The sequence below is a fragment of the Cottoperca gobio genome, chromosome 8, assembly GCF_900634415.1.
Source record: "Cottoperca gobio chromosome 8, fCotGob3.1, whole genome shotgun sequence".
Taxonomy (NCBI): domain Eukaryota; kingdom Metazoa; phylum Chordata; class Actinopteri; order Perciformes; family Bovichtidae; genus Cottoperca; species Cottoperca gobio.
Window position 1 is genome coordinate 7,469,818 of NC_041362.1, and position 26,116 is coordinate 7,495,933.

A 26,116-nucleotide genomic window follows, 5' to 3' on the forward strand; every position below is an offset into this window, starting at 1 on the left:
ACTGAAAAAAAAAAAAAAAGTATTCACACCGTTGCTCTCCCTGATCAGTTTCTCCAATATCTTAAATATGCAGAAATCAGTAAAGTTATGTAGATGGCAAATTATTTTTGGCTGAAACAATGCAACACACACATAATGCAGTACTTGTGCATTTCAATCACTACCACTATATTACACTGGGACTGCTTTGCTTCATCATTGTCTGGCATAAAACATATTCAGTGGTCAGGCTCCACCATCGAAATGCATTTGTCTTTGCTGTTACAGAACACACATGCAATAATAAAACACTGGCTTTATGACGTGGCACTTTGTATTCTAATTTATCCATGAGTTCAATTAAACTTTATTAAATATACTTTTGCTATCATCTGGGAGACTGTGTGGTATGTAGAGTAGGAAACAGCAAATGTATGCATTAGTTTTAAGTTTTTAAATTAGATTTCTCACCATAACTTCCTCAGTTTCATGCCTCAATAAGTAATAATACATGTTTGTATACTGACAGTGAAGGATTACCTCTGTAGGTCTAACAGCTTTGGAGTTTTTATTTTTGAGTGAGCTGAAAATAAGATATGTTGTTCTTCTGTGGTCCTGCTGTTGTCACGGATTGAAGTCATTTCATGTCCACTTCAGGCTGGTCAATGTCACCACTGGTTTCGACGGGGAGCCGGGCGCCTGTTCAAGAACAATCAACCAACATTAATCTCATAACCTTGTGATGCACTTTGACTGGTGGGGATCATCACGCACACTTATTGGAGGATATGACTAGACTGATTAACCTGGAATTATTCTTTAATGCTGCAAATATAAAAATACATTTATTTTAAAACACTTCTGACATTTTGGACTGAGTATTTGAGCATAATTAGAACTGTTTTAAAAGATGTTTGGAACAAATCTAGATACATTTTGCCTATAATAAAATCCCTACCCTCTTTGGAAGTCGTCACATTTTCTTGTCTTACAGCAGTGAATTAAAGTAGATCTGTTTTCACTTTCACATTTAAGGGTTTTTTCCTGCTCCGTGTCTAAAAGGACACATTAACTCTACATTGACTCAATGCTGAAGACAAAACATTAAAACTTACAAAGGTAGGTGAATTCATTCTAAAGGCAGTAGAAATGTGGAGTCACAGAAAGAAAGGTACAATGACAACGGTTTGATTATGTTTGTTTTTTGCGACTACAGTAAAATATTACCAGGTCTTATGTCAGGTTTGATTGGTTTTGGATGTAGAGAGGGAGGTTAGTGAAGAAAGAAAAACCAGGAGACGCTAACGTTATCTGCGACAGAGAGAAGAGAAAGTGGATCGCACAGGACAAAAAGGAGACACCAACCACCAGAGCCAATCCCTTTATTGTACACAACACCTCTTTATTGACTCTCCATCCTAAAATCAGTTCATGTTTATTCAAATCAATTAATTGCTACATAGGCACTTGACAAGGGTTTGCAAAACAAAAAAGAAATGAGTTTTTTTTTTTTTTTTTTGAAACAGGTTTCCAACCCCCATCCACCAGATCCAGACCAGGGGAGGGGAGGGAAAGAGGAAGGAGGCAGGGCACATCCAATAGTATTACTACAACCTAATGTATTACAGGGCATTACAGTCTGGGCTTTCTCGAGGGCAGGCTGAAGTGACAGGCACAAGAGGGCGTCATCAAACTTTGGCCAATATGAAGTTTTATCACATGAACAAACTTCTGTGTAAAAAGGAGTTTTTGGAAGATTTCATGTAAAAGGATCTTTAATCTAAAGAATCGGGGTTGTTTTATAAGCTTATTTTCATCCTCGTGGCACTGTCACTGAAAGCCAGACCTGTAGAGAAATACAGGAGGAAGGAAAAAGCACACTCTGTCTCAGGAGTCTGTAGTTTGGGACCGTTTACAATTCTTTACGGTTTCTTTGTCTCGTCAGGTTGGCTAGTTTCATTTCTATCCTCTGTGGTGAAAACAGAGACAAGTCTAGACAGCTTCTTGACAAGAGTGTGCTTTCATACACCACGACTCCCACCACCTGGTGCTCACCACCACTACTGATCAGAGCTAGAACAGAAAACATCCTAGTAGCCCAAAGTCACTCCCCGCTTGACCGGTTTTCCCCGCTGGATTTAAAAATGGTCAAATACTCTCAAAGAGCAATCAAAAGATATTCATTATCAAATAATTACAGCTGTGTAGACGACGTGCAGCCTCGGGTGCCCTCCCAACATAAAAACACATTTAGAAAGCTAATCCCTGTAGCAGAACCCCGAATAAAAGTCCAGGACAAGCCGGGGAGCTGAGTTGTACAGAGCCGGTACAATTGCAACCAAAAACATCAAAAGAAATGACAAATGCCCGGGTTATAAATAATGCTTCCGATCTCTTTTTCCCTAAATCCAAAGCTAATCTATGAAAGGACAGTGTTAGTGCTTCCTTTAAAGCGACGACTACAGTTGCATTTTAACATGTTGGGCTTTGATTAGAATCAACAGCATGTTTTTGTCGTCAACCCCGCGATTAAATGAGATACAAGTGCTAACTCCCCAGTATAGGCCAGCTATATACACAATACTTTAAATGCACGGAAGCAGAACTGATAGCAATATTAAATGTCCTTGACAACTATGCCCAGAAAGAGATGTGCCAACCCCTTAATGCATAATACCATCTTTACACTCTAAGTCCCGTCCCCGTACTACACACCCCACCGCTTCACTGAGTCTTATCCTCTCGGAGAGGAAGCTGTACCGTGTGCTCTGCTCTGTATAAATCAGTTAATCCAGGAATGAACAAAGTCTACTCGAAGGCTGAAGGTCTCATTGGGGTTCAACTGAGACTAAAGGGATTATAATTCAAGGTTTTCAAAACTCAGAATTACTGAAGAGAAAGCTTCTCACAAAGTGCAGACGGCCTTCAGCCTGTCGCTCTCCCGGGTTTCCGTGCATAGTGTTCTGGTAACGGACTACAACACCCCAGTGTGGCTTGTAAGGTTGTAAGGCTACAAGTGCTGGGACTATAATGGTCAATCTGGCTGACATCTTTCTCCTTGTGGAAGGAAACAATAATGGACAGAGGGGGTCTCATGCAACCCTGCATGGTGCCTTTTTAATGCTTTGCTTTTTCTGCGACTAAGATTTTATTTTCAAAGCTACATTTATGACGGTCATTAAAAAAAAGGGACAAAGTTACTCCAATACAATAACAAAGCGTGGGGTGGGTGGGGGAATGCAACCGCACCACCAAAAACAACAACAGTGATGATAACCTTTTGTTTTTTCAGTATGAATCAGTCAAACATTAACAACAGGTTAAGTGTGTATATTACACAGAGACCTGGACTCGGGCGTCTCGGCCAACCTAAAAGGGTGCAGGGAGGGGGGAGGGAAGCCAGCGCGAACAGTTAATAAGTTATATAATGAGCATCTGCTGGGTACCTTGTCAGAAGAAATAAACCAGTTATTAATAATAAAAATCGGCCCTTGGACTGAATTTGATGCATCATCTCCTACTAATAGAAGCTAAATGCATCCCACAGATCAGCTGGGTTATATTTTGTATTACAGAATTTCCACAGCAGTCAAATGTAATATTCAAGTGGTAAAAAAGGGATTTCTGTCATTTATGTGCACTAATAAAGATGGTATTAGCAGCGTATTACATTGCTTGAAGAGACATTATGGACAATGCACATTAGGCACCGCTATCAGTCAGCCCATCCCCTCGAGCCCCCGTACCTAGCCTTGAGTGTGCACATACACACACCCACACACAAACACACACACACAATTGGCCACAGGTCTAGTCTAGCAGGGAGGGCTCAGCAGGGCGGATAATGGTGGGCCGATGAGAAGGAGCACCCGGAGGTCTTCGGCTGCAACGGGGAGAGAAGATACAGAACAAGTAGTGAGACGGGCTCACAAAGAGACAGTGGAGAAACCAAAACAACCCGACAGAGATAAGAGGGAACGGGAGGACAGAGGGAGGGTGAGAGAGAAATTAATATCGAGATGGGATAACTGGTGTGCTTGAGAAATGACAAACCACGCCTGTGACTCTTGAAAGACAGACGACGATGAGCTGTTCGTGACATAAGGTTACAAATGCAGTGCAACAAAAATATACATAACGTACTGAAAATGGCATCATAACAGAAAGTCGTACCTGGGTACACCGGGTGGGACGCGGGCTGGCCGGGAGGGGATCATTGGGGGTGCGCTGAAGGGATCCTGGTGGCTGTTGAAAGCGTTGATGGGTGGGCCTGGGCGAGAGGGGATTGGTGGTGCACCGAAGGCGGGAGAGGGGTTGAGCGGAGCTCCAAAGGCGGGGGTAGGGTTCATGGGTGGTCCCTGTGTTGGGCCTCGAACAGCATGCGAACGACTGGAGGCCGGGGCCGCTGAAGGAGGCGGCCTGCGCTGAGGAGTTGGGCTGAGAGGGGGATATGATTCAAGTCAACTCACTTTGTAATAATCACCTAGAAAAATGTAATCAATAATAATAATAAACAATAATCCTATCCCATTAAAAGCACATGGCAGACAAAGACGTTTTCAGCCTTTCAAATGTGCAGGTGGAGGTGAGGAAATGTTACCAGAGTTGTTTGATGCTTTTATTTAAAATAAGATCCAACTCTTTTCATATTAATCAAGGCAGTCCTAATACCACCAGGTGAAAGACTTCCTCATACATTTAAAACTTAATGCAGCCGTTATACCTGAAGCTCAACTCAATGCTAGTGAACCCTCGGCTCACCTGGCTTCTTGGACCCTGTTGTCATTTACGGGCGGGGGTACTGGGGTGGAAATGGTGCTGGTGCTGATGTCGCCAATGATGAGCAGTGCTTCCTTGAGTGCATGATACATGCGCAACATTTCGTCTCTACGCTGGGCCTGGTCAGCCGATTCCTCCATGAGGCTGTTCTGGTCTCCAGAGGAGTAGAGGTAGGCCAGCAGCTCCGAGTGGATAAAGTCCTTTGCCTGAATGGAAGTCGATAGTGTTAAAACACAGAGGGTGGCACCGTACATTACTAACAAATGCTTAGAAAGGAAGGGACTATTCAACAAAGCCAAAACAATGCATCGAGTGGAGATATTTGATCCATCAAGGAAATATTAGAAACCATGGGAAAGGAAAAGCATTGGTGCAAGTGTTGGTTGGTTGTGTGTGTGTGTGTGTGTGTGTGTGTGCGTGTGCGTGTATGTGTGTAGCTGCTGGTTTGCTGGAAGGCTTCAAGTGAGATCACCACAATAATAAAAACCTAATAAATGGACAGTGTCACTGTGAGCGTGCACCATAAATCCTGCTAATTAGAGTCTTTAAGTTTAAGACCTTCTGTGACCATGAAATAAATGTTGCTGCTGAAATTAACAAGAAAACAAAACGCGACTCTGCACGGCTCTCCGGTGCAATGACATTTAGAGCTAATTAAATAGTACTTTATTTGATCTCAGATCACTGGTTTACCAGGTGACTTCATCACTTTTATAAAGAATATAGTAATGTATGGATGCTACATTTTGCTGGACAATAGCAGCATTACTGTCCGAATACACAGCAAATGGAAGATCACCTCGAGGTTCACACACGCTTTAAGTGTGGGGTGATACACAACTAGCCTACTAAATGTGCTGGTCATACTTCAATAGGCTTCTTTTCTGTAAATGATCCATAAGGGAAATACAGTGCACAGTGTTAAAGCAACAGACTCCCATAGTTTCCTGATCTGCACACTCTGGTAATGGGTTGCGTCTGCTGCCGAGGACTGTTGGACTCACACTGTTGATCATGAGATGCATGATGGTCTTGGGCACGAGGTCTCTGGTGGATTTGTTGATGATGCCGATGTACGAATCCACCAAGTTACGGATGGTTTCCACCTGTCGCTCCAACTGAGGGTCCATAGAGAACGTGTCCGCAGGGGCAGCGTCTTCATTGTCCGTCTGACAACAGCAGACACACACACACACACACACACACACACACACAAAAGTATAACTACATCATAAATATATCTTCATAATTGCTCTCTGTAGAAGAAGAAATTAGCATCCACAGAGGATTGTGTAAATATAAATGAACATCTTCTACGTTCAGGTGGGGGGGGGGGCAGTGTTTGTGTAAATACTCTCACTGCCACAAGGAGGAGACAAAAGCTCCACACTCCAGCTTTAAGGACCAATGTAATATTAACTGATGTATAGAAACAGAAAGCCCCTCTCCCCCCACCCACCCACATACCTGGTCCTTTTCTGGATAAACTCCTGCCCTGAGGAAGGACGCCTTCCAGCTGTCCACATCCTCTTGAGAATCACACGCCAGTTCTACTTGGCGAAGATCCTTGTACACGTTCCTGCACAGATAAACAAAAAGACAAAACACAAGTGCTTTTGAGTGTGAACGGCTCGGCCAGTACACGAGGACATACTGCAGGCACACCCAAAGGTAAGGCACATGCGCAGTCACACAAGCCTGACCTCTGTTCGGTGTTGAAGATTGCAAAGATGTGCTTTGTGGACATAAAGCCTTTCTCCACATCTCGGAGCTTCAGGTTATCCAGGGGCAGCATGTACTTCTTTTCTTTCTCCTGGCATGAGGCAGACAGAAGAAATGTGCATTCACAGCAGAGCTGAAACAAGTCACATCTCCAAATGGTGAGGAATCGTACACATTTAGTTAAGAGATGAAAACTGTTCTCCACCAATGAGTAGACATGATGGAATGCATTACCACTGTGTGGTGTGGACCACCACGAGGCTGGCGAGATGGAGAAATGCATGATGGGGGAGGTGGAGAGGAAGAAAAGGAGGAGCATGGGGGAATTCTGGGGGGATGGGGTGCCAGCTTTCACTGTTGAGCAGAGACATCTGGAAGCATTTACGTCTGCACTAAGAGAGAGTGGCGCAGGCCCAACAGTTACATCACTTGCAGCTCCACACAATCCACCACCACCCCCCCAAACACACACACGGCCCAATATTTAACTGCACGTGCAGGACAGAATGGCAAACATACACGAGCCTGAACAAATTGAACAAACGCATATCATAGAATTTGGTTGCGCGCAAAAACATGCACTCACACAGATCTGACCAAACACTAAAAGATACAGGAGGACTCATGTGGACAAGCGCCTTCTCACACACACACACACACACACACACACACACACACACACACACACACAATCACACCCCCCCTCTGGCCCCCGTAACCCAGTACGATTTCCTGCAAATTCCAAAGTCAGATCCCGGCTGGAACATTTCAGCCCGCCTGCCACGTCAGTTTGCCTCCACCATCCTCCCTCTCTCCTTCTCTCTCTTCACTTTTTCGCAAAAGGCGAGCGACATGAAACTGCACCGTGTCCAGTTGGTGTTGGGACACACTGAGGACACTGGACTGGAGTTCATCTTTAGCACTGGTATCTTTTAGGGGTTGTTTTATTTCGCTTGAAGAAGGGATACGACTGAGGCCTTGGGAAGAAGCTCAAGCGGTGAGTAACGCCAGGACAAAGCTGTTTGCACTTACAAACATCGTTTACGATTGTTGGAGTGAGTTCAATCTGAAAGTCTTTTAAATGATGGTGAAACGAGATAGTTTGATTTTTAAATCACGTAAACTGTATTCCTCCGGGCGCGGACATTTCCATTGTAATCAAAGTTACTCTACAAGTCCTTGAATATAACATTTGAAAAATGTCTAGAATATAAATAAGCTGTAGAGCAGAGTTTGCAGAGTGTGCGCATACTGTAGTTATTTAGCCGGGGGGGAAATGTGGTCCAACCGGGCCTGGATTTATTTGCTCCAATCCGTTGAAAGCAAAGTTGTAAAGGTTAGATTTATCATATTAAGCTATATGTGACGTAATATAGATATTAAATATTATTAAGATGGAAAGTGTCGTGGCGTTTCAGCAGCATGGCTCCCGATATAATCAGCCATTTTCTATGTACGTGGCCTTTTCACGTGTGCAATTGTTTCACTGGGCTAATGTTTGCTCTCTGTGCCCTCTGTCCTACTGTCCTAGTGTAGCGACCTGCAGCCGCTATGACCTCGGGGTCCTTCCTCCCATCAAGAGTCATCCTCACCCCCCCGCCTGCCCAGTGTTCAGACTACCTGTTCATCAGGCTACAGCTGAACAGTAGTCTGCACATTGGTTAGGCTGGGCTGGGACGCACACACCTCCAGCCACCAAATCTCCACTTGGGATAGTTCTTATTCCAATAGCGCCTTGTGCAGTATCGTCATCTTTATGCATGTCTGTGCTGCTGTGTCCTCCCTATCTTCGCAATCCACATCTACAGTGTCCAGTGAAATACAGAGCTTCCTCTCACCTCATCGTCTTTGTACCAGGACAGGGACTCCGCAGTCAGGACAAACCAGTACTCCTTGGAGCCTCCCTTCATGATGCTGATGTTGATGGTTAGCCAGCCTTTCCTGATCACCTGCACAGCGAGGAGAAGATGTAGGGGAGAGAAACGGGGTGGGGGGGGAAAGAGGGGCAACAGGAGGACGGAGGAAAACAGCTTTGTCAATCAGGTTCATGCGGTAGTGACACGAGGGCTCCATAAGTGTACTGGGATGTGACGGGACGCTAATAAAAATCTTACCTGCTTGGTCACTGTAAATGTGGTTGTCTTTTTACCTTTTTATATTAATATGCAACATGTCTGTGTCTATGAGTCTGATATTACTTAAATATGCAAAACATAGTATGGATTAATGTGAAACGTATCGAGTAAGCAGCATGGCGTGACTAAAGCCCAGTAATACATGCAGTACAGACTGAGGAATATGGCTAAATGTACACAAAAAGCATTAAATGGTTTAATTAAAATAATACTGAAAATGGATGTAGTCTGTGTTCTTTTTCACTCGATAAAAAAATACATTCTTAAACCAACAAACAGGACAAGATGGTGTCCAGAGGCTCAACACTGAGACAAAGACCAAAGGTCGACGGTGGTATGCTGGTATCAGCGGGTCAGTAAAAGCTCTGTTATGCGCTAGTAGTTTTCAAAAAGAAAAAGCAGGGTTAGTGGGGTTAACGGGACTCGGATATACAACTGTTTAAGTAAAAGATGAGGAGAGGTGAGTGCAGAAGACGGGGGTAAAGGAGGAGCAGGGGATGCAATGGCTAGTTATCTAATCTACTGGAGTTCATAGAGGGACAGAAATCCAAACAACAATGTGAAAATCTAAAGTGGAGAGATGGAGAGAGATGAAATACAGCAGACTAAGAGGCTGAGTGAATCACTCTGGAGGAAAATAAGCGGTGCACTTCGGTGGAGCCCTCTTAGCTAGCATGTCTCTCCATTCTTTCCACATAGACTGCCATGCATTCTAGGTTCAATGGGGGATACCATTTGTGAAAAGTGTGCTCTTAAAGTACGTAAGCTAAGTGGAAATGTCCATTTTAGACCTCTCTTATGCACTCGCTCTCCACCCAGCAGATGTCTGGAGTGAGTTATGGGGGGGGGGGGGGGGGTTAATTAGCTCAAAAGGCCAACATAAACACGAGAGAGGAGGCAACATAGAAGAACGCACTCTCAAAAAACCATGAGTTTCAAATCCCCTATAATAAAGTCAGCTGGAAATGTTATAACCAAGTTGACATTAAGAAAGCCGATGAGATGCAAGGGCGTCGCAGATTACAGGCTTTTGTTTCTACACTATTTGCCAGAAGTAGACAACTGTCAAGACATGTGGGACACATTTCTATAAATGTTACAAGTGGTTCATGAAAGATGTACGATTACTTCTGAGATTAACTCCAAGGATTCAAAAGGAAAACAAAATTAAGAGGATTAGAATGAATCATGACGTCAAGATGGTCGGTCATTTTGATGAAATCATTGGAACGCATACCAAAGCCATGACCAGTCACCATCCAACATAACAGACCATTTTGATCCGCTCTGATTATAGAAATAATAATTACATTACATTACATATGACTTGGAGACAGGTGGGTTTTTGGATATGTACGTACTTTTAGTAGGAAAGTAGTTTAACATGCATTTAATCTATATATATATATATATATATATATAAAAAATAAATTAATGCTAAGAACATTTCAAATAATCATAACGTTTTCTGTGTTGCCGATTTACCCGATCCCCCGATCCCTCCCCGTTTTTGTCCCCAGTGACGTTTAGGATGATTCTCACAAAGGCAAACTTTCACAATGCATGGAGGCAGCAGCAGAGGTATAAACCAGAACACATGAGAACTGGAGCCATTCCACGGTCAGTGATGGAACATTTCCCCGTCGTCTCTCTTGTGTGCACCAAGTGCCACACTCTCTTGTGGGGGTAAAATGATCGTGTGCCGTTTCAAATATTTGGTGGAGAAAAAGTTAAATGTTAGTAACAACCCAGATGTGTGCCATTAAACACAATTACTGTCTTATTCAAATAAAAACCGAGAATTACGAGAGCAGAACTGCCGCGTGTTACGGTTTAGTCAGTTCCAAATTACTGGTAACTGCGTGCTAATGCTGGAATTGTAATTAATATCCATTTAATCTGGAGACTCTACCTTCTCCTCTTGGACCTCTCCCATTACGACAAGCTGCAGAGGGGGAGAACAACTCACAAGTATTGATTCCTGTATTTGCAGGAAACTGTTCATCCTGTTCTCTCACAGCGTTGTCTAACCATATTGGCTGACCTGTGTGTGATAGCCTCAGTCCCTCTGCATGGCCTACCCCTGCTGCCCCCTGGCAGGCTGCGGTTTAAATCTGTGGGGTACTTACCAGAATCTCACCCTGCAGCAATAGGAAGGGGAGGGGAAATTAAAGCAAAAAGGGGGGGGGCAGTGTAAAATCAAAGCCAAAAGAAATGAGAAAGCAAGCGAGCAAAGATGAGAGATAGGAGATAGGGAAAGGGAAGCAAGTGGAGAGTTGGAAGGAGAGAAGAGGAATCAAGAAGTAAGAGACCGTAGAGAATGAAAGGTCAAGAAAAGGTTGAATAAAGGGGGGAAAGAATGACAGGTTTGAAGGGAGCAAAAAACAGGAGGGAAGAGAAAGAAATCATCCATGAGACAACCAGAGAAAGAAAGATGGAGAGAGGAAGGAGAGAGAGAGAGAGAGAGAGAGAGAGAGAGAGAGAGAGAGAGAGAGAGAGAGAGAGAGAGAGAGAGAGAGAGAGACCAAGAGAGTTACATGCAATTAAAATGACTTCAAGTGTACCACAATTTGATTATGTCATATTTGTTGCTCAGTTCGTAAAGTGCAGGGTCCATGCACATTCTGAATTTGAATACAAAAGATGCTTGTGAGTTAATAAGGCAACAGAACAACCAACAGAAGTCTGCGATTAATTGTTGCTTCGCTGCAGAACAACATGCTCGGGTCACATGCAAACAGCAATTAATAACCGTAATTAATAGCCGTGGAAACAAAGGCTTGCTTCTGAAAAGCAGGGAAGTGGAGTCTTCTTTCAGTTCATTAAGGCAACTCTCCCCCCACTGAAACTGCAATCTATATTGGCAGTATTATAATCATGGTTTCAGGATCTTACAAAACACACATTGAAATTCAACATACTTGGCTTAATATCAATCTGTATAAAACAGAAAAGGAGAAGTACAAGGTTTATAACATCGTGGACAAAGCCACTTCAATATAATAATTAGAAAACAAACGGACTGGCTGCAATCAGTAGTTCAAATGATTTACAGTGGAGGTATTCTTAATAGTTACAGGCCGAGATAGATTAATGGCTATCGGCTAAATCATTGCTGGAGTGAGATGTATTCACGTGGCTGTGCAACAGGCTGGTGATGGGAGACATCAGTCAAAAGGAGATTAAATCTGGGATTGGTGAAATGGCCAGAGCCGAGTGATCAAATGTACCTGGTTGGGTATGGCCCTCTTCTTGTTTGCAGCTGTGTTCCTCTGCTGGGCACTGTCGTTACACAAAGATGGACAGAAAAGACAATAAATGTAAAATGATGAAAACACACCAAAACACACCCTGGAAAAAGTATTCACACTAAATATTCACGTGTCACTTCTGTTCCCATAATATTCTAATTCATGTACAATATTGTTTCATGTGCTTCATAGCCTTTAGTCTCTTGTGCAAAGCAACAGTTTTGATGTTATCGTTACAAATATGAAAAGATTCACGGCCGATAACGATAGGATAAATCGATCACTTCACATTTTTGTATTTTAAAATTAAAGATCATAACTGGTAGTTTAAGCACACCTGAGGGGAAGACGGGCTACAGTGTAGTGAGCAAAGATGGAGGATGGATTTCATATTTCATATCTTTGACCAATCCAAATCTGACTGTTCACTGTTGTTAACACAACAACAAACGCTGCCTCTTCAAATGTTCATTGATTTGTTCTAGTAAAGTACATAAAAAAATAAAAACTTGTGTCGTCTTCCTGAAACTGAAAAAGGTCTGAGGACACGTGTGGCTCTCGTTACGTGCGGTGCTTGTTCTTCTTTTTTGGTGGATTGCAAAGCAACTGGTGCATTCCACCACCGCCCATCAGTGGGTGGATGCTGCGCTTGTTAAGTCAATGAAAGCAATTTGCCGTTCGTATCATCAGCCGATAATTTATCTGCTATAATGTAATAATCGGAAGAAAATATAAATTTCCACTACACACATACGTGACGCTGAAAGTGGATTGTAGAGGAATTTGGACAACATGGAGGGTCAACATGTCTCTCTCTCTCTCTCTCTCTCACACACAACCCTACATCCTTTCTGTTAGCCCACCTGTTGTTGCCGAACCCTGGGGGGCTACCATCATCCATCCTTTTGTAGTCAAGACTGAAAGTGACGTCATGAGAACCGTTAAACAGCCCTAACTGACCTCTGACACATTACAGCAATCCACTTGCCATGCAGGCATAAACACACACACACACACACACACACACACACACACACACACCTTGCTTTGTTACTCAGTCATCGGCACAACCCGCATGGAGGAAGGGAGCTCCACTCGGCTACATGCTACTGTAACTGCTGCACTAGACTACAAGAATTCAACCACAAACTCTAAACCACTTAGAGATTTACCACAACACAAAGAACACAGAGTGCTTTGCCGTGTGCACATGAGTTTTAAGTGCACAACAGCAGCTACAAGCGAATGCAGTAAAACATCAACACTGCTCCGTCCATTGGTACAGTACGCATTCTCTATCGTGACAGTCAAACAGCCTGCAGCACACAGGACGTTTATCTGTCAAGCAATCAAGCATGCCCCAGTGGCTTTGTTTGGAGGAGTAGTATTGTTGCATGCAGTGGGGGGGGGGGGGGGGGGGGGGGGGAGAGGTGCAACTAATATGACCTCGATCATGGTGGCATCCACATTGCCCACAGGGAGACGCATGCTCCGATGTTGCTGGATCCCTAATTGGCATGCTACTTCACACTGATGCATGGCAGTTTACAACACGTGGCTAATTATAAGCAACACTTTGATTCGGTAGCAGTGATGCGGTGGGGGTCTCGTTAGACTTCTGAAACGGCAGCTGGGTTCCACATGTATTGGTGGCTGAGGGTTACAGGATTACAGGTCTCTTTCCTTTGTACATTTACGGAATCACAAGTGCACTTCAAACAACGAGCAAAACAAAGATAATCGGGCATCAGAATGCCTGTGCTAAGACGGGGGTCTCCGGGAACAAGCTGTAAATTGGGTGAGAGAAGGTGTGCGTGTGTGTGTGTGTGGGGGGGGGGGGGGGTACATACTTAGCAAAGCCTATGAAGTCCTCATGATTGGTGTTGATGTAGGACAGCTCAATGTCAATCAGCAGCAGAACCTTGATGATTAGAGGCAGAAAATCATGATTAGGATGGAGAGGTCTCAATTAATCATCACTTACAGAAGGCACAAAGGAGAAAGTGTGAGGTCTCACTTCTGAACTCAACACAAACAACCTTGAGAGAGATTCAAATCTAAGCTAGATGTATGCAAAGCTACACCAGTAAAGTCTGTCGGACTGATATGATCAATGTTGCAGATTGGAGTTGAGAATATGACTGAAGCGTCACTTTATGAACCCGACAAATCTAACTCACCTGCTGCAAAAAAACCCCAAACTTTCACGAGTCTTGTTTTTTTAAGGCGGTTTCCAAGGTTTCTCTACCGTGACAAGCATAAAGTTCTGAAGACAACAATGGTGTCTCATCAATTCCTTTTCTTGTGATGTCTTGAAATCATTGTACGATCTCTAGTTTCAATTCCTGCACACTGCTGTGCGTCACAACCGAGCCCAAACAATGAGCTTTCAAGACCATTCACTTTTCTCCAATACATTTATGGCCTTATTTGCTTTTAGCAATAAAAAGACCTTTTGAGTTTTTACTGCTCCTTTTGTGCAGCGGGAGGATCAGCAGGTGCAGAGACTGACCAGATGACACAACGCTAACGGTGGCTGTTAAGGGGCTGCATATGAATAGTAGATTTGAGCTCTTACTGCGTTTGTTCTGCATATGATAAAGATAAACATCAAAGGCTGACCCGAGCGCTCTCGAGAGTCCATTTTATCAGCGTCCTAGCAACTCACCTGGTCCTTGGTCTTCCCTTCTCTTTCTCTGACGTGGGTGGTGACAATCCTCTCGGTCTCCTCTCTCAGTCTGGGGTAGGAATTGAGCTGAAAGGCAACACAACACACAACTGCAGCACTGAACGGAGAACACACACATACACACACACACACACACTTGCATGTGAGCTTGAGCTTAGTAAGACTTACCAATGAGTATCAGAGAGAAACAGGAGTGAGAAGTGAGAATAAATAGAGAACAAAGAAAAAAGGGAAAGAGATAGTCAAGTGACATTTCAGTGTCACACATATCCAAACAACCACACACACACACACACACACACACATAAAAACAGACTTCAAATACACAAGGACTGTTCTACAAGGTGACTACCATCAGCCAGGGATGACTTCATGAATTAAGAACCAATGTGGTAACGCTATACGTGTTGCCGTTGCCTTAAGGGCACAAGGAGCAGGATTCGTCAGTTGTGGTTTGTAAACATTCAAAGTTGGCCCCGGCTCATCGAGTGTTAGGTGCTTGCCAGCGGGTGAAAGCCAAACCTCAGAATCAATCTCATTTTCAGATGAACTTTGTCTGCTCGGCGTTTCACCTCACTATATTTGCATTTTGGATGCGTGATTGCAATCTGGCACCGACGTTTTTATAGAGGTTAATACAGAAAGAGAAAATATGGACAGAGGGCAGGGTCTGCAGATATAGACCGTGAGTGATGATGGAGAGGGATTCTTTTTGTATCCGTCTACACTTTTCTTTTTAATATCAACAGACACATTTGAAGACCTCTCAATACATTCAAGACTGTCATCTGTTGCTGATGGTGGAGTTCTGATAGTTTTAATATTAGTGAAGACTGGATGAGAAGGGGAAGTGACAGGATGGGGGCAGAGACAAAGCCCAGACACAGAGGGGGAAGGATGGCTGAGTTACGGTGTGCATGTTGAATGATATCATGGTGCGCAGCGCCTTCCTTTGTCCACAAGATGGCAGTGGGGCACCGTTGCTATGGAAACACGTCATTCAAGCAGCCACTGCAGCAGCAGAGTCCACTGGCTATTAGCATCATCACCCCCCCCCCCCTCTCACATCACTCCCTCTCCATCCGGTTCAGCACATAGCAGAGTGTCAGTCTGCCATGTGGGTCAGCGAGCGGGCCGAGCCGGGCTCTGCTCAGACTGACAGACCAGGAAGCAATGTGGAGGCGGGATAAAAAAAAATAAAACGCTTTAATGAGCGGATACTGAAGTCAAGCAGCATGTGGGAGCTGGCTGATGGAAATGATTAAGTTGTTCTTAAAATGTACGACGTGATTTGTAACGATCAATCTGAATGGTATGGAGACTTCCAGAGTAGGGATGGGACAATACACACATTCGAAGCAGTGGGCACGGATGGCAGGGGTGGGGATGGGACTGATTTCACTGGGGTGACCATTTTACTAGGATGACATTTCAAAAGAAAAAAGGAATCCCTTCTCTTGTCATGCCATCATCCCAGCAGGTGTGTCCCTGGTTACCTTAACGGCACACTTCATGACGAGCGCGGTGAGCTCGGACACCACAAGGTCCACACATTTGAGGCTGGGCGCTTTGAGTTTGAGGATCTGCTTTTTGACTATTGCCTCGAAAGCCAGGTCAGGGGTGAAGAGCCCCGTTCTGAAAGGTCACGGGGTCAGAGTGCATGTTGTTGTGGTAGAAGAGAGAGGCAGAAATTAAGGAAAGGGGAAAAGAGGAAAGCCAGGAAAGAGAAAGGGAAGACATAAAAAAAAAAGAGTCTTTGTTTAGTTAGTCATTCATAGATGCAGACAGACAAATCAAGCAGTGGAGAAGGACAAGCCACAGGTCTTTCACATCCTCTTCCCTGACTAGCCAGTTCCTCTCAAACTAGGTCAATATTGTAGAGATGGACACGTCAACTACAACTCAAGGCCAAATCAAAGCTTCTGACCGTCCAATGTTTTACTGGCTATGTGCACCGAGCTATGAGACCTGCAGCTTGTCCAGGAGAGACCAGAGATGTTCAGACAGGTTGAGTCCCTGAAACATCTCATATCCACGACGACACGTCACCCGTCACAACACTCCACAACACGACAGCGCTGCCTGCACACAGGGCTAATCGGGCTGGGCTGGGCTGGGGGCAAACCGCACAGAACGTTGATTTATTCATTTCTTATTTTTAAATACAAGAACTGAACTAATTTTTCCCGGATATTGTAGTAAGCTGTTGGATAATGTTCTGCTTTGGCGTACCCTCTGCCACACCCATGGTTGCCCCTGCCCCATGTCTGGGCTGGGTCGGGAGATGCTGGACACCTGCAGTACCTTGTTGGAGCACTGCCTGACTGTGTTGATGAGCTCCTGAATGACCAGATCGATACATTTGAGACAGGGCGTTTTCAGCTTAACGATCTGCTTTTTCACGATGACCTCAAACGCCAGGTCTGGAGTGAACAGCCCCGTTCTGAGGATGCACAGAGAGACAGAGGCACAGCAGCAGACAGATGGGACAGTTAACAGACGTGGAGGCCAACAAAACAGATGAATAGACGGATGAGTCGGTGCACAAAAAAGGTGACTGGAGAGACATCACGTTATGGACACAGAGAAAGAAACGGACACATACCGACAGCCACAACAGGGGGGGGGGGAGGAACGATCAAGAACGGAGTAAATGTAGTAAAGCAACACAAAACACAAACGAGATATGACGACAGACAGGAGAGCATCAGTGGAGAACACATGACGACGTTAGTGCTAAGATGCATGTAACACAAAACCTCATAATGATCAGCAGACAGAGAAACAGAAACAGAGTGGGGGGGTCTTGCAGTGGGGAGATAAGGGGATTAGATGAACAGAGAGGGAAAGTAGAAAAAAGGGGAAATACATTTCACGTACAACAGAAAACACTTTTCTTTGAATTGGTACTTTTAGTGTGTGATGGTAAGGCGCGATTATAAAACTTAAATTATAGTAGAATAGTAGCTTTCATGGAGGGGGGACAGCGAAGCATGTGGTTACAGCAGTGTTCTGTGTTTCTTGAGCTCTGTGCGTCGCTACTCTCAAAGCCGGCAGGTTTTTTTTTTTTGTTTCTGCTCCACTTGCCTGACACCGTGGACGTTCTTGATTGCGTGACTGATCTCTCGCCTTAGCTCCTTCTCGTCAAACACAATCTGAAAGACGAAGGGGAGGGCGGGGGGTAAGTGATGAGACGATCTGACACTTCTTTAAACACTGCAACAATAATATCCAATATATCCCTGCTCTTCGTGGCACACTAACCTTGACCAGTTCGAAGGGGAAGCGTTCATGGAAGATGCGGTTAATCTTGGCGCCACCCGACAGCTCGTTGGTGTCCACCTGGTCCCCAGAACCCTCAATGCACTTCTCAAAGTCCACACCAAACTGCTGCACCATCCTGTAAAAAAAACAGCGAACATTTTACAAGCATTGTTCTAAACTGTTGGAACCTTTGAGTCATAACAAATATCTGCTCTTAGGCGCCGTAGCTCTGTGCACTGGGCATCCAATATGGCTGCCGCAAGTTAGAACACCACCAAGCTATTGATTGTAAATACTTAATGTATGCTCTGTTGTTATTAGTCAGATGCACTCACTGCAACAAGGCCTTGGTCTTGCGTGTTGGGTCATCTGGACGGAAGTTCTTGTACTCCTCCACCTCCTTCTCCAATGAGAGGACCTGACTCTGCAGTTTACTGCGCAGTCCAGGCAGAGTGTCCCTGATGTGGTTGGTCAGTTGCTAGAGACAGACAGAGGTAGTACTGTTATTTTAGAGATTCAATAGCACGGTAGGGAGGAAATTACATTTTATAATTAAAGGAGAACAATTGATAGCAGACCTGGTTGAGTGCCCTTTGTAGATGTGGTATGCCCATACGCTCTGCCATATGTCTGTAGCCAGGGTGGGACAGGAAGAATTTCCTCTCTGCAGCCAGAGCAGCACGAATGTCCTTCTTCCCATCAATGTCTTTCTGACTGCGGTTCACCACGCCAATGTAGCCTGCGCACAACAACACAATAGTCACTCCAGAGTCAAAACTTCAGTCTCTGAATGTGCTTTTGTGTATTAAACTCACCTCTACGCAGTGGCAGGAGTTTGTTTTCAAGGATTTCCTTTGCATCCGTCCCTTCGTCCATCAGGTCCAGTTTTGTTATAACACCGATGGTACGCAGACCTGCGCAAAATTATAAAGTGTAATTATTACATCAATTCCAACGGATTCATTACGTCTCACAACGCTGTTTCTTTCTACACGTCTTACAGGATATTACAGAGGCAGGTTACTGATACACAGAATAATTATGTGCATCTTTGACCTTTTCCAAGCAGACGCTTGTTTAAGAAACAGCTAAAAAAGATTTAGTAGATACAGAAATACTGACAGTACTGAATACTGAAGCTTCATTCATAACGCTGACACTCAAATTCTAAAATCAACATTTGAATGCTGGACAGCTTTTTGTATTCATTTCTTTGCATGTCTATTCATTCTGTTTAAACCCGGTGTGTCGCAGATAAAGATAAGGCTACACTAATATTATTATATTTGTAGAATTAGAGTCCAGTGGTGGCTGAGTAGAATTGTTTCAACCTCGTCTGATCCAAACATAGCCTTTCAAAAACACTTTGCTCTCCCGCTTAACCCACAGAAAGGCAGGCACGCACTGACGAGACATATGCCATAAAGAAAGATGAATTTAATCGAATTAATTACTTTATAATTCACTTTATTCATTTATTAGTTTGATTCCATGCTTCTTTTGAAAAACCATAATGATATGCGTGTAACGAGCGTTACATTGTGTTCTTTGACTACACAGTCACATTCTCACCCTGTGGGTCCACCTCCTTGGCGATCTTCAGAGCGTCCGAGTTGGCCAGGTCAGTGTTGGCCGGGGTGACGGCCAGGATCAGACAGCTCTCCCTGGTGATGAACTTCAGGATCATGTCTCTGATCTGGTGCTCGATGTCTACGGGCTGGTCTCCGACGGCAACCTTAGTCATTCCCGGAAGGTCGATCAGGGTCAGATTCAGCACTGAGTCGCGTGGACAGAAGTGAGAGAGAAATGTAAATGAGATGATTGAGTGGAGCATGTAGTTGTATTACAATTCACCAAAACCATACTGCTCCAAGCCACAATCAATTTCTATATCTAACACTTTTTTTGGAAACAGAGAGATGTGTGTGTGTTTTCAATAAGACCTGTGACCATTACCGTTTGGAGAGTAGACCGTCAGGTTTAGTGGGAAGGGAGAGATGCCTTTGTTGGAGCCAGTTAGCTCGTCGGTCGCCGTCTCAATTTCCACCCGCACTTCATCAAAATCCACAAACTTCTTGCCTTTGCAGTGTTGGAATTCAGCATATTCTACACACCGAGGCAATGTGATGTACACAACGAGAGTGTGAAGGAAGAGAAAGACAGCGCAGGAAGAGAGAATATTACATTTAAGAGATGAAGACCACAAATAGCAGACAGTGAGCTTTAGCTTCAGGCACTGGACAGAGAGGCCATGTGCAGGGCAGCCATGAAAGGAGATGGCGATGTGTCTGTGCACAGGACTGGGACACGCACCTGCTTTATTGTTGACCAGCTGCAAAATGAGAGGTCTCCGGGTAACAATGCCATTTCCACGTGGAAGAAAGTCCCTGAGGGAGAGAGGCAGACAGAGGAAGAAACATTAACACCGGAATTGTAGAGAGTAGGCAGAATGAAAAGGAGGGAAATGGAAACAGGAGGGGGGGGGGGGGGGGGATTCGGGACAAATAGGGGAAGTTCAGGGCAGAGGGAGACAGAGCAACAGAAAGAGAGAAAAAAAGTAAGAAAGTGAGAAAGTGACACAGAAAGGGAGAGAAAGGGACAGAAAGGACGTTCAATTATTCATTACACTCTATGTCCATTTCCTCGCAGCGTGGCTTGTGGTAAATTGATGGGCACGGGGGAATTTCACGCCCCCAACTCGACTCAAAACAAATTAAATGTGACAAAGTCATTTTCTCTCATCATTAGAGCTTAAGAGATCAATTCATTCACACCCACTCTCACCGTTAGGGGGAAAATCCACCCTGAAATAGAATTAACGGATTTTATAGCGACAAAATTCAGTTCACTTTTAAATGTATGAACTGGAACAAGTCTCTCCTTATGCTGAACAGACCAAATCCTAGAGCTGCTCCACAGATAGTGAATACTGGAACAACTCAACTAGATTCTGTTTTAGGGTGGAATTACCATTTGAGACTGTGTTCTGTGCCGTTTATCGATTGATGAACTTGTTCCCTGCCAATTAATTTACTGCCTATTTAAATTACAGGCAAGGCCCGTGGTTTCAGCTGACCACTCACTGTTAGCTTCTGTGTGTCAACACAAGATGCATCGCCGACGATAACACCTTAACCACAGCAGCCTCGGGCCTGAGACTTACGTACACAGTGTGCACACGCAACTGCAAACCTAGTTAATGCATTGCACAAGGCATGAAATGAGTTAACAAGCAAGGTCAAATGCTATTGATGCAACAGTGTATTAGTGACACACCCACCTGTAGGAAACAGAGACATTTCTTACAGTTGGCTTGTTTGTTCCTCTTAAAGTGACCAGGTACCTAAAGAACTTTTAACCACATGACCAACTATTCATCCTATAGATGAGGCTCCTCCACCCAGTCATGCACTCCCCTCTCAATTCTGAAGGCCCCTCTGCAAACTACATCTGGTGGTGATCACCAGCCCCAGCCCTGGAACAATCATAGCCGAGCTGAGCATGTCACTAACCTACATTCTCCTTTTCCTCCCTACTGCCAGACCTACAGGCTTGAGGGTACTATGGCGGTGCTCAGCCTGCTTGCTCACTTCAGACTCTAAGCAATGTGTCAGCCACAGGACAGGAGAAAAGAGAGGAGCTGCCATACAACATACCGCCTGCTATTCCCAGACTGTAGCCCTGTGGTGAAACAGTGGGGAACATTCTGGATGTTCCTTACATCAGCAAAAACCCACAGGTCTGTGGTTCAGCACTGGTGCTGTGTCATGAACATAAAGTGGAGCATGCAGACATTTGTTCACACGGCCGGCGGACAGTATAGAAAGCCCTGGATGAGGAATGGGAGCAAGGGAGATAAAGAACAAAAGCAACTATAGGCTGAGGGGAAAGGATATACTACACTTGCAAAACACACATGTGTTGTTTTTTTAATGCTCTTTTGAGAAGACATAACACAAGTGCATAATTGAACCTGTCAGACTTCATAGATAGAATTGGATAAATAGCCGTGGCATGTTGAAAAGAAGCAAGAGGCCAGGATTCCATTATTGATGCGCTGTAAATGATAAACGAGGCTGAGCAGATTGTGTATCATTTCATGCATTATGGATGGACAAGCAAAGAGCATCAGTCTGTGAGCTTCCCTCCCTCTTCCACAAAAAAAAAAAAGAAGCAAGAGAGTAGGGCAGGGAGAGATCGGGAAAGCCAACTCCCCCTCCCCCTGCCTGCCCCACCAGCCTCTGCCTCTTACAAACTGGCGGAGCAACTCTGAGGAGCCGCAGCCTCCAGCTGATCCTCCTTTTCCTCGAGTCTACAGAGGCCTAGCGGGGCTCCTTTAAAACATGGAAACCGGTGTGTGAAACTCTGAGGTTACAATACTCTCTCACGGGAGGGTGAAGTACACAAAAACGCATTTGTGGTATGCTGGGACTTATCCCATGGGTCTATAATTATGGGTATCCACATTCACGCACCACAGTCTGTCACTGTGGGCACCAAGAAGCATCACTATGCAGCAAAGCCTTTTCAAGCACCACCAAAAATTAAACTGCTTAGTGGGAAATCCCTTCGCTCGCTTGGCTGTCTGCACTTCCTCACAGGGAATTCCACTGTGCTACACACAAGCATCTACACTGGTGGACATTTCTGTTTAAATCCTGCTACTACTACTACTACTAGTCTGCTACTACAAGTAGATCATATAGCAATGCATTCAACGCCAACACTCTTCAAGTAGATTTTAATGATGCTAACATGGTCTTATTGTGGTGAATATGGCACAGAATGACCTATTATTAATTATTTATGGAGGACAAACGGTTTTTAATAAAGATCTAGTTCAGCGTCAAACTTAGGACAACTCATCCAACGCTTTAAAAACTCAGTAGACCACTTGCCACAGATCTGATAACAACCTCCCCCCAGAGCAGCGTGCGGTCATAGATAGGACGTCTTTACTCCCTACTGGGAGAATCACTTCACAACACAGCCAAGAATTGAGACACGGCCCTGATAATGCATGCATTAAACTGTTGACAAGTGAGTAAGATAATACTGAACAGTTGATCTTAATATAATTCTGCATGAATTAGAAAGTTTATATATATTGCATATACTACTGGTCCCTTTAGTCATGTCAGTAAGCCATGCCAGTGAACATGCACAATATCAAACTACAACATTTCTGCAATATTGATAGAGGCATTTGGTCAAAGACATGTGGTATTTGATTTTACCCATATCGCCCACCCCTAGTTCTGAATTCAGCCATTATTATTGTTATGAAGTGCACCTGCATCTGTCATGTCAAGGTGTATTAGGTCACAAACGCTAAGGCTGAATATTTGTTTCCATAATGCATGACTGATTGTGTATATAATGTATTTAGAGAATGTTTATTGTGTCAGCAGAACTTAGGGTCCCTCATTAGGTTGCCTTGATGTAAACCTAAACAAGTCAACAACACATAAACCCACATGCAGCTACCAAAAGACAGAAACATTCACAAAGACATGAGGCGGTTGAGCCAGAGTGATTTGATAAGCTTTCTGCTCAGTAAAGTATGGAGACCAGCCAGCCAATGTGTTCTGCTCTCCACAAACAACAAACAAACTTGGAGGGAACAGAGGCCCAAATCACATCAACAAGACAGGTCACGCAGGACAAGCGAGCAATCTCACGTGACCTGCCTGGGCGGAAATCCGGACTGTGACAACGGAGAGTCAGGAACTACACCGCAAATGAGGTCTAAACCTGATTTCCCTAATTCCAGAGACGGGAAATGCAAAGCAGAAACTGAGCGACGACAAACATGCATATGATGATTGCGGAACATTTGCCACATAGAGTGAAGCAGTAAGTAAAGTCACTTGGCACACACGTCTGATCATGACATCAGCACTGAGTTCAGTCTGACTCATACAGTCTATGGTATGAAATGAGTCCCAGCACTAATTGACTCCGTTTCAATTATCGTTGGTGCCGCAGAAATTAAAAGAGGGATTATTTTCATGCCTGGGGACGCACAGGGAAGAAGCCATCCTTTCACACACAAACTGCACCTCACAAATAATAGACCTGAGTCATTAGGGAAACCATAGATCAACCAATACTGTGGGAACAGCCGCTCAGTGCTCGTGTTTAAAGACTTGTCACCACAGAGAATTTGCAAATTAATTATCCTAAAACACTAAAACGCTCTTTGGTTTTGTGCAACAGATGACTGAACATGGTATAGGGATTAGGTATTGGCTGCTCCTGAGCTCAAACAAGCCCTTGGATCAACAATGAGTCACCTCTCCATTAGCACACCTGTTGCTATAGTGAAACGCAGCACCTCCCAAGTGCTTCCAGGTTTAAGTGAGACTTGACCTTGTAGCTATGAGTTTAACTTCTACTGTTCCACCTCATCTGTCCTCGAGTTCACCTGCACCGCAGCAACAGGTATACAGAGTAGCTGCTGTGCTTTTTATCATTTGGATACAAAGATGGTAAACACCAAAGTGCAACGCTTACATGCTCATAAAAGGATGAAGCATGTTCAAGTGTGCATACCATAGCATATCTGCAAAGTGCTTGCGTAACTTGCACATGGGTGTCTGTTAGTCCTGTGCACACAGGCAGGGAAACTGGGTTCACTATGTTTCATGTTAATTACAGCCGATACGTGTCAAGTGCTCTCACAGGGCAAAGTCCCACTCATCTGAATTAATGTGCACCGAGTGGTGGTCTAATCTTTGTGTATGTGTGTTCTTGCCTGAAAGCAGTTACGACATGCTCTTAACAGTGTGTGTAACCAAAGGTCTGTCTGCATGCCATCTTAACAGCCAATGTACTTCCTCTTGTCTGCCGGCTGGCCTGCGTATACGTGTGCAATTCTTGTGTGGGTTGGGTTACACACATACACTGGGTGTCTCTCAATGGGTTGGAAACCTGCTAAACAAGCTGCTTTAGAGCAAGCTTGTTTTGTTTCCTTATCTGTAGGGTGATCTCACTCACTGCTGATTTGGGTGAGGACAACAGGGTCGGCCTGTTGAGAAGCACTGTAGCTTAACCTTCACACCACAGAGAATGGAGACACATCAGGCATATTCTCTTCATTTCTAAAATTTGGTCAAAAACAGTAACAAAAGAGGAAGATGTTAGGGAAGTTGTGTCTGCTACAGATGTGTGGTAGTGTTGTTCCATAGACGGTGTGCATGGAGGTCAAAAGTCCTGCATTACATAACATACAAATTCAGCTCCCTAAGGACAGGAGGTGGCTTGCTTTGCCTCCACTGCTTCACTTTGCTGACCTTCCCAATAACATGCGTGTACTCCCACATCAGAGAGAATTAAAATACTTAACAACAAACGGTTATGTGCGCCAACAAAACTACCATCAACAGCTGTGAGCTACAGACCAAATAACAATGACTGGTAAATGCAAATGCTGTAGGACTTTCTGGGTGTGGCATGGAATCAGAAATAGAACCACAGGGAAAAGTTTAGCCAAATAGAGGACTGGCAAAACAAGACTATCTGCACTGTGATTTACTGAAAAGTGCAAAAGACTTTTACAGTTTTAGAGGGCATAGATAGTGACAAAGTATTGGCAGTGATCAGAGGAACAACCTGAGAGCCCACTGAAGCAAAGAGCAAGTGCTATCTAACTTTTAATACCCATCACAGTTTGAACATTGGAAAGCCTAACTTCACCAAATAAGTTTCCCACAAGTCCACTGCTTTGCCACGTAAACGTGTTATATATGTGAAGTTGTTCAACCTGCAGCCACTTTGACACTTTCAAGGCAGTTTTACGACAAGTGCGTAACTTTATATTGACGTTACGTCCTGCTGGAATAGCTAACGTTAGCTTAGCTTTATGTCAAATGGCATTTCATAAACGAAAGGTACCTGGTGGACACTTATAAAAAGCAGTTTGAGAACGTTAGACCTCGCATACAACTATGTAGACTATGAGATGATTGAACATTTTAATTTATTTAGACACAAACACTTACCTGCCAACAAAATTTTCCAAGACTGAGCTTTTTCCAGCGCTCTGTCCACCGACCACAGCAATCTGAGGAAGGTCTAAATTGCAACTCTGGCCAATGGAGCTGAAAGCGTCTTGAAGCTTGTTGATCAGGGGAATCAGGTCTTCCATGCCCCGGTTCCCCATGGCTTCGTTAGCTCGGAGAGCCCCTTCAACACAACACAAACCAGAGCCAAAAGATAGCCGCGCTAACTAGCTCGGTAACGTTAGCTTAGCAGGAAGGCACTCTCGGGTTACTCTGAAGTGTAGAGTTCCGCCG

General features: G+C 44.3%; 1 protein-coding gene across 5 annotated transcripts; it reads right to left on the minus strand.

The window, feature by feature from the left end:
* Positions 1–27: 27 nt before the first annotated feature.
* dnm2a (dynamin 2a) lies at positions 28–26,012 on the minus strand. 5 transcript variants are annotated; one of them, XM_029436866.1, is made up of 21 exons: positions 25,823–26,012; positions 20,133–20,206; positions 19,776–19,925; positions 19,392–19,595; positions 18,635–18,733; positions 18,398–18,558; positions 18,155–18,297; positions 17,820–17,955; positions 17,643–17,710; positions 16,860–16,998; positions 14,535–14,621; positions 13,717–13,787; positions 11,846–11,897; positions 10,745–10,756; positions 8,319–8,429; positions 6,462–6,571; positions 6,226–6,337; positions 5,763–5,927; positions 4,741–4,964; positions 4,153–4,416; positions 28–678 (listed from the first exon to the last, which is right to left on the minus strand). In XM_029436866.1, the coding sequence occupies exons 1-21, from the start codon at positions 25,981–25,983 to the stop codon at positions 648–650; spliced, it is 2,574 nt and encodes an 857-aa protein (XP_029292726.1). In that variant the 5' UTR covers positions 25,984–26,012; the 3' UTR covers positions 28–647. The 5 variants fall into 5 exon arrangements, with proteins under 5 accessions (XP_029292726.1, XP_029292727.1, XP_029292723.1 ...); XM_029436867.1 differs by lacking the exons at positions 28–678; positions 16,860–16,998 and adding exons at positions 1,348–3,862; positions 16,052–16,190; XM_029436863.1 differs by lacking the exon at positions 28–678 and adding an exon at positions 1,348–3,862.
* Positions 26,013–26,116: the final 104 nt, after the last annotated feature.

Coding starts and splice junctions, on each gene's coding strand:
- dnm2a (XM_029436867.1), bottom strand. CDS start 25,983: ATGGGGAACCGGGGCATGGAAGACCTGATTCCCCTGATCAACAAGCTT. Junction 19,926..20,132: donor GCTGGTCAACAATAAAGCAG/GTGCGTGTCCCA, acceptor CTCGGTGTGTAG/AATATGCTGAATTCCAACAC. Junction 5,928..6,225: donor TTTATCCAGAAAAGGACCAG/GTATGTGGGTGG, acceptor TGCTGTTGTCAG/ACGGACAATGAAGACGCTGC.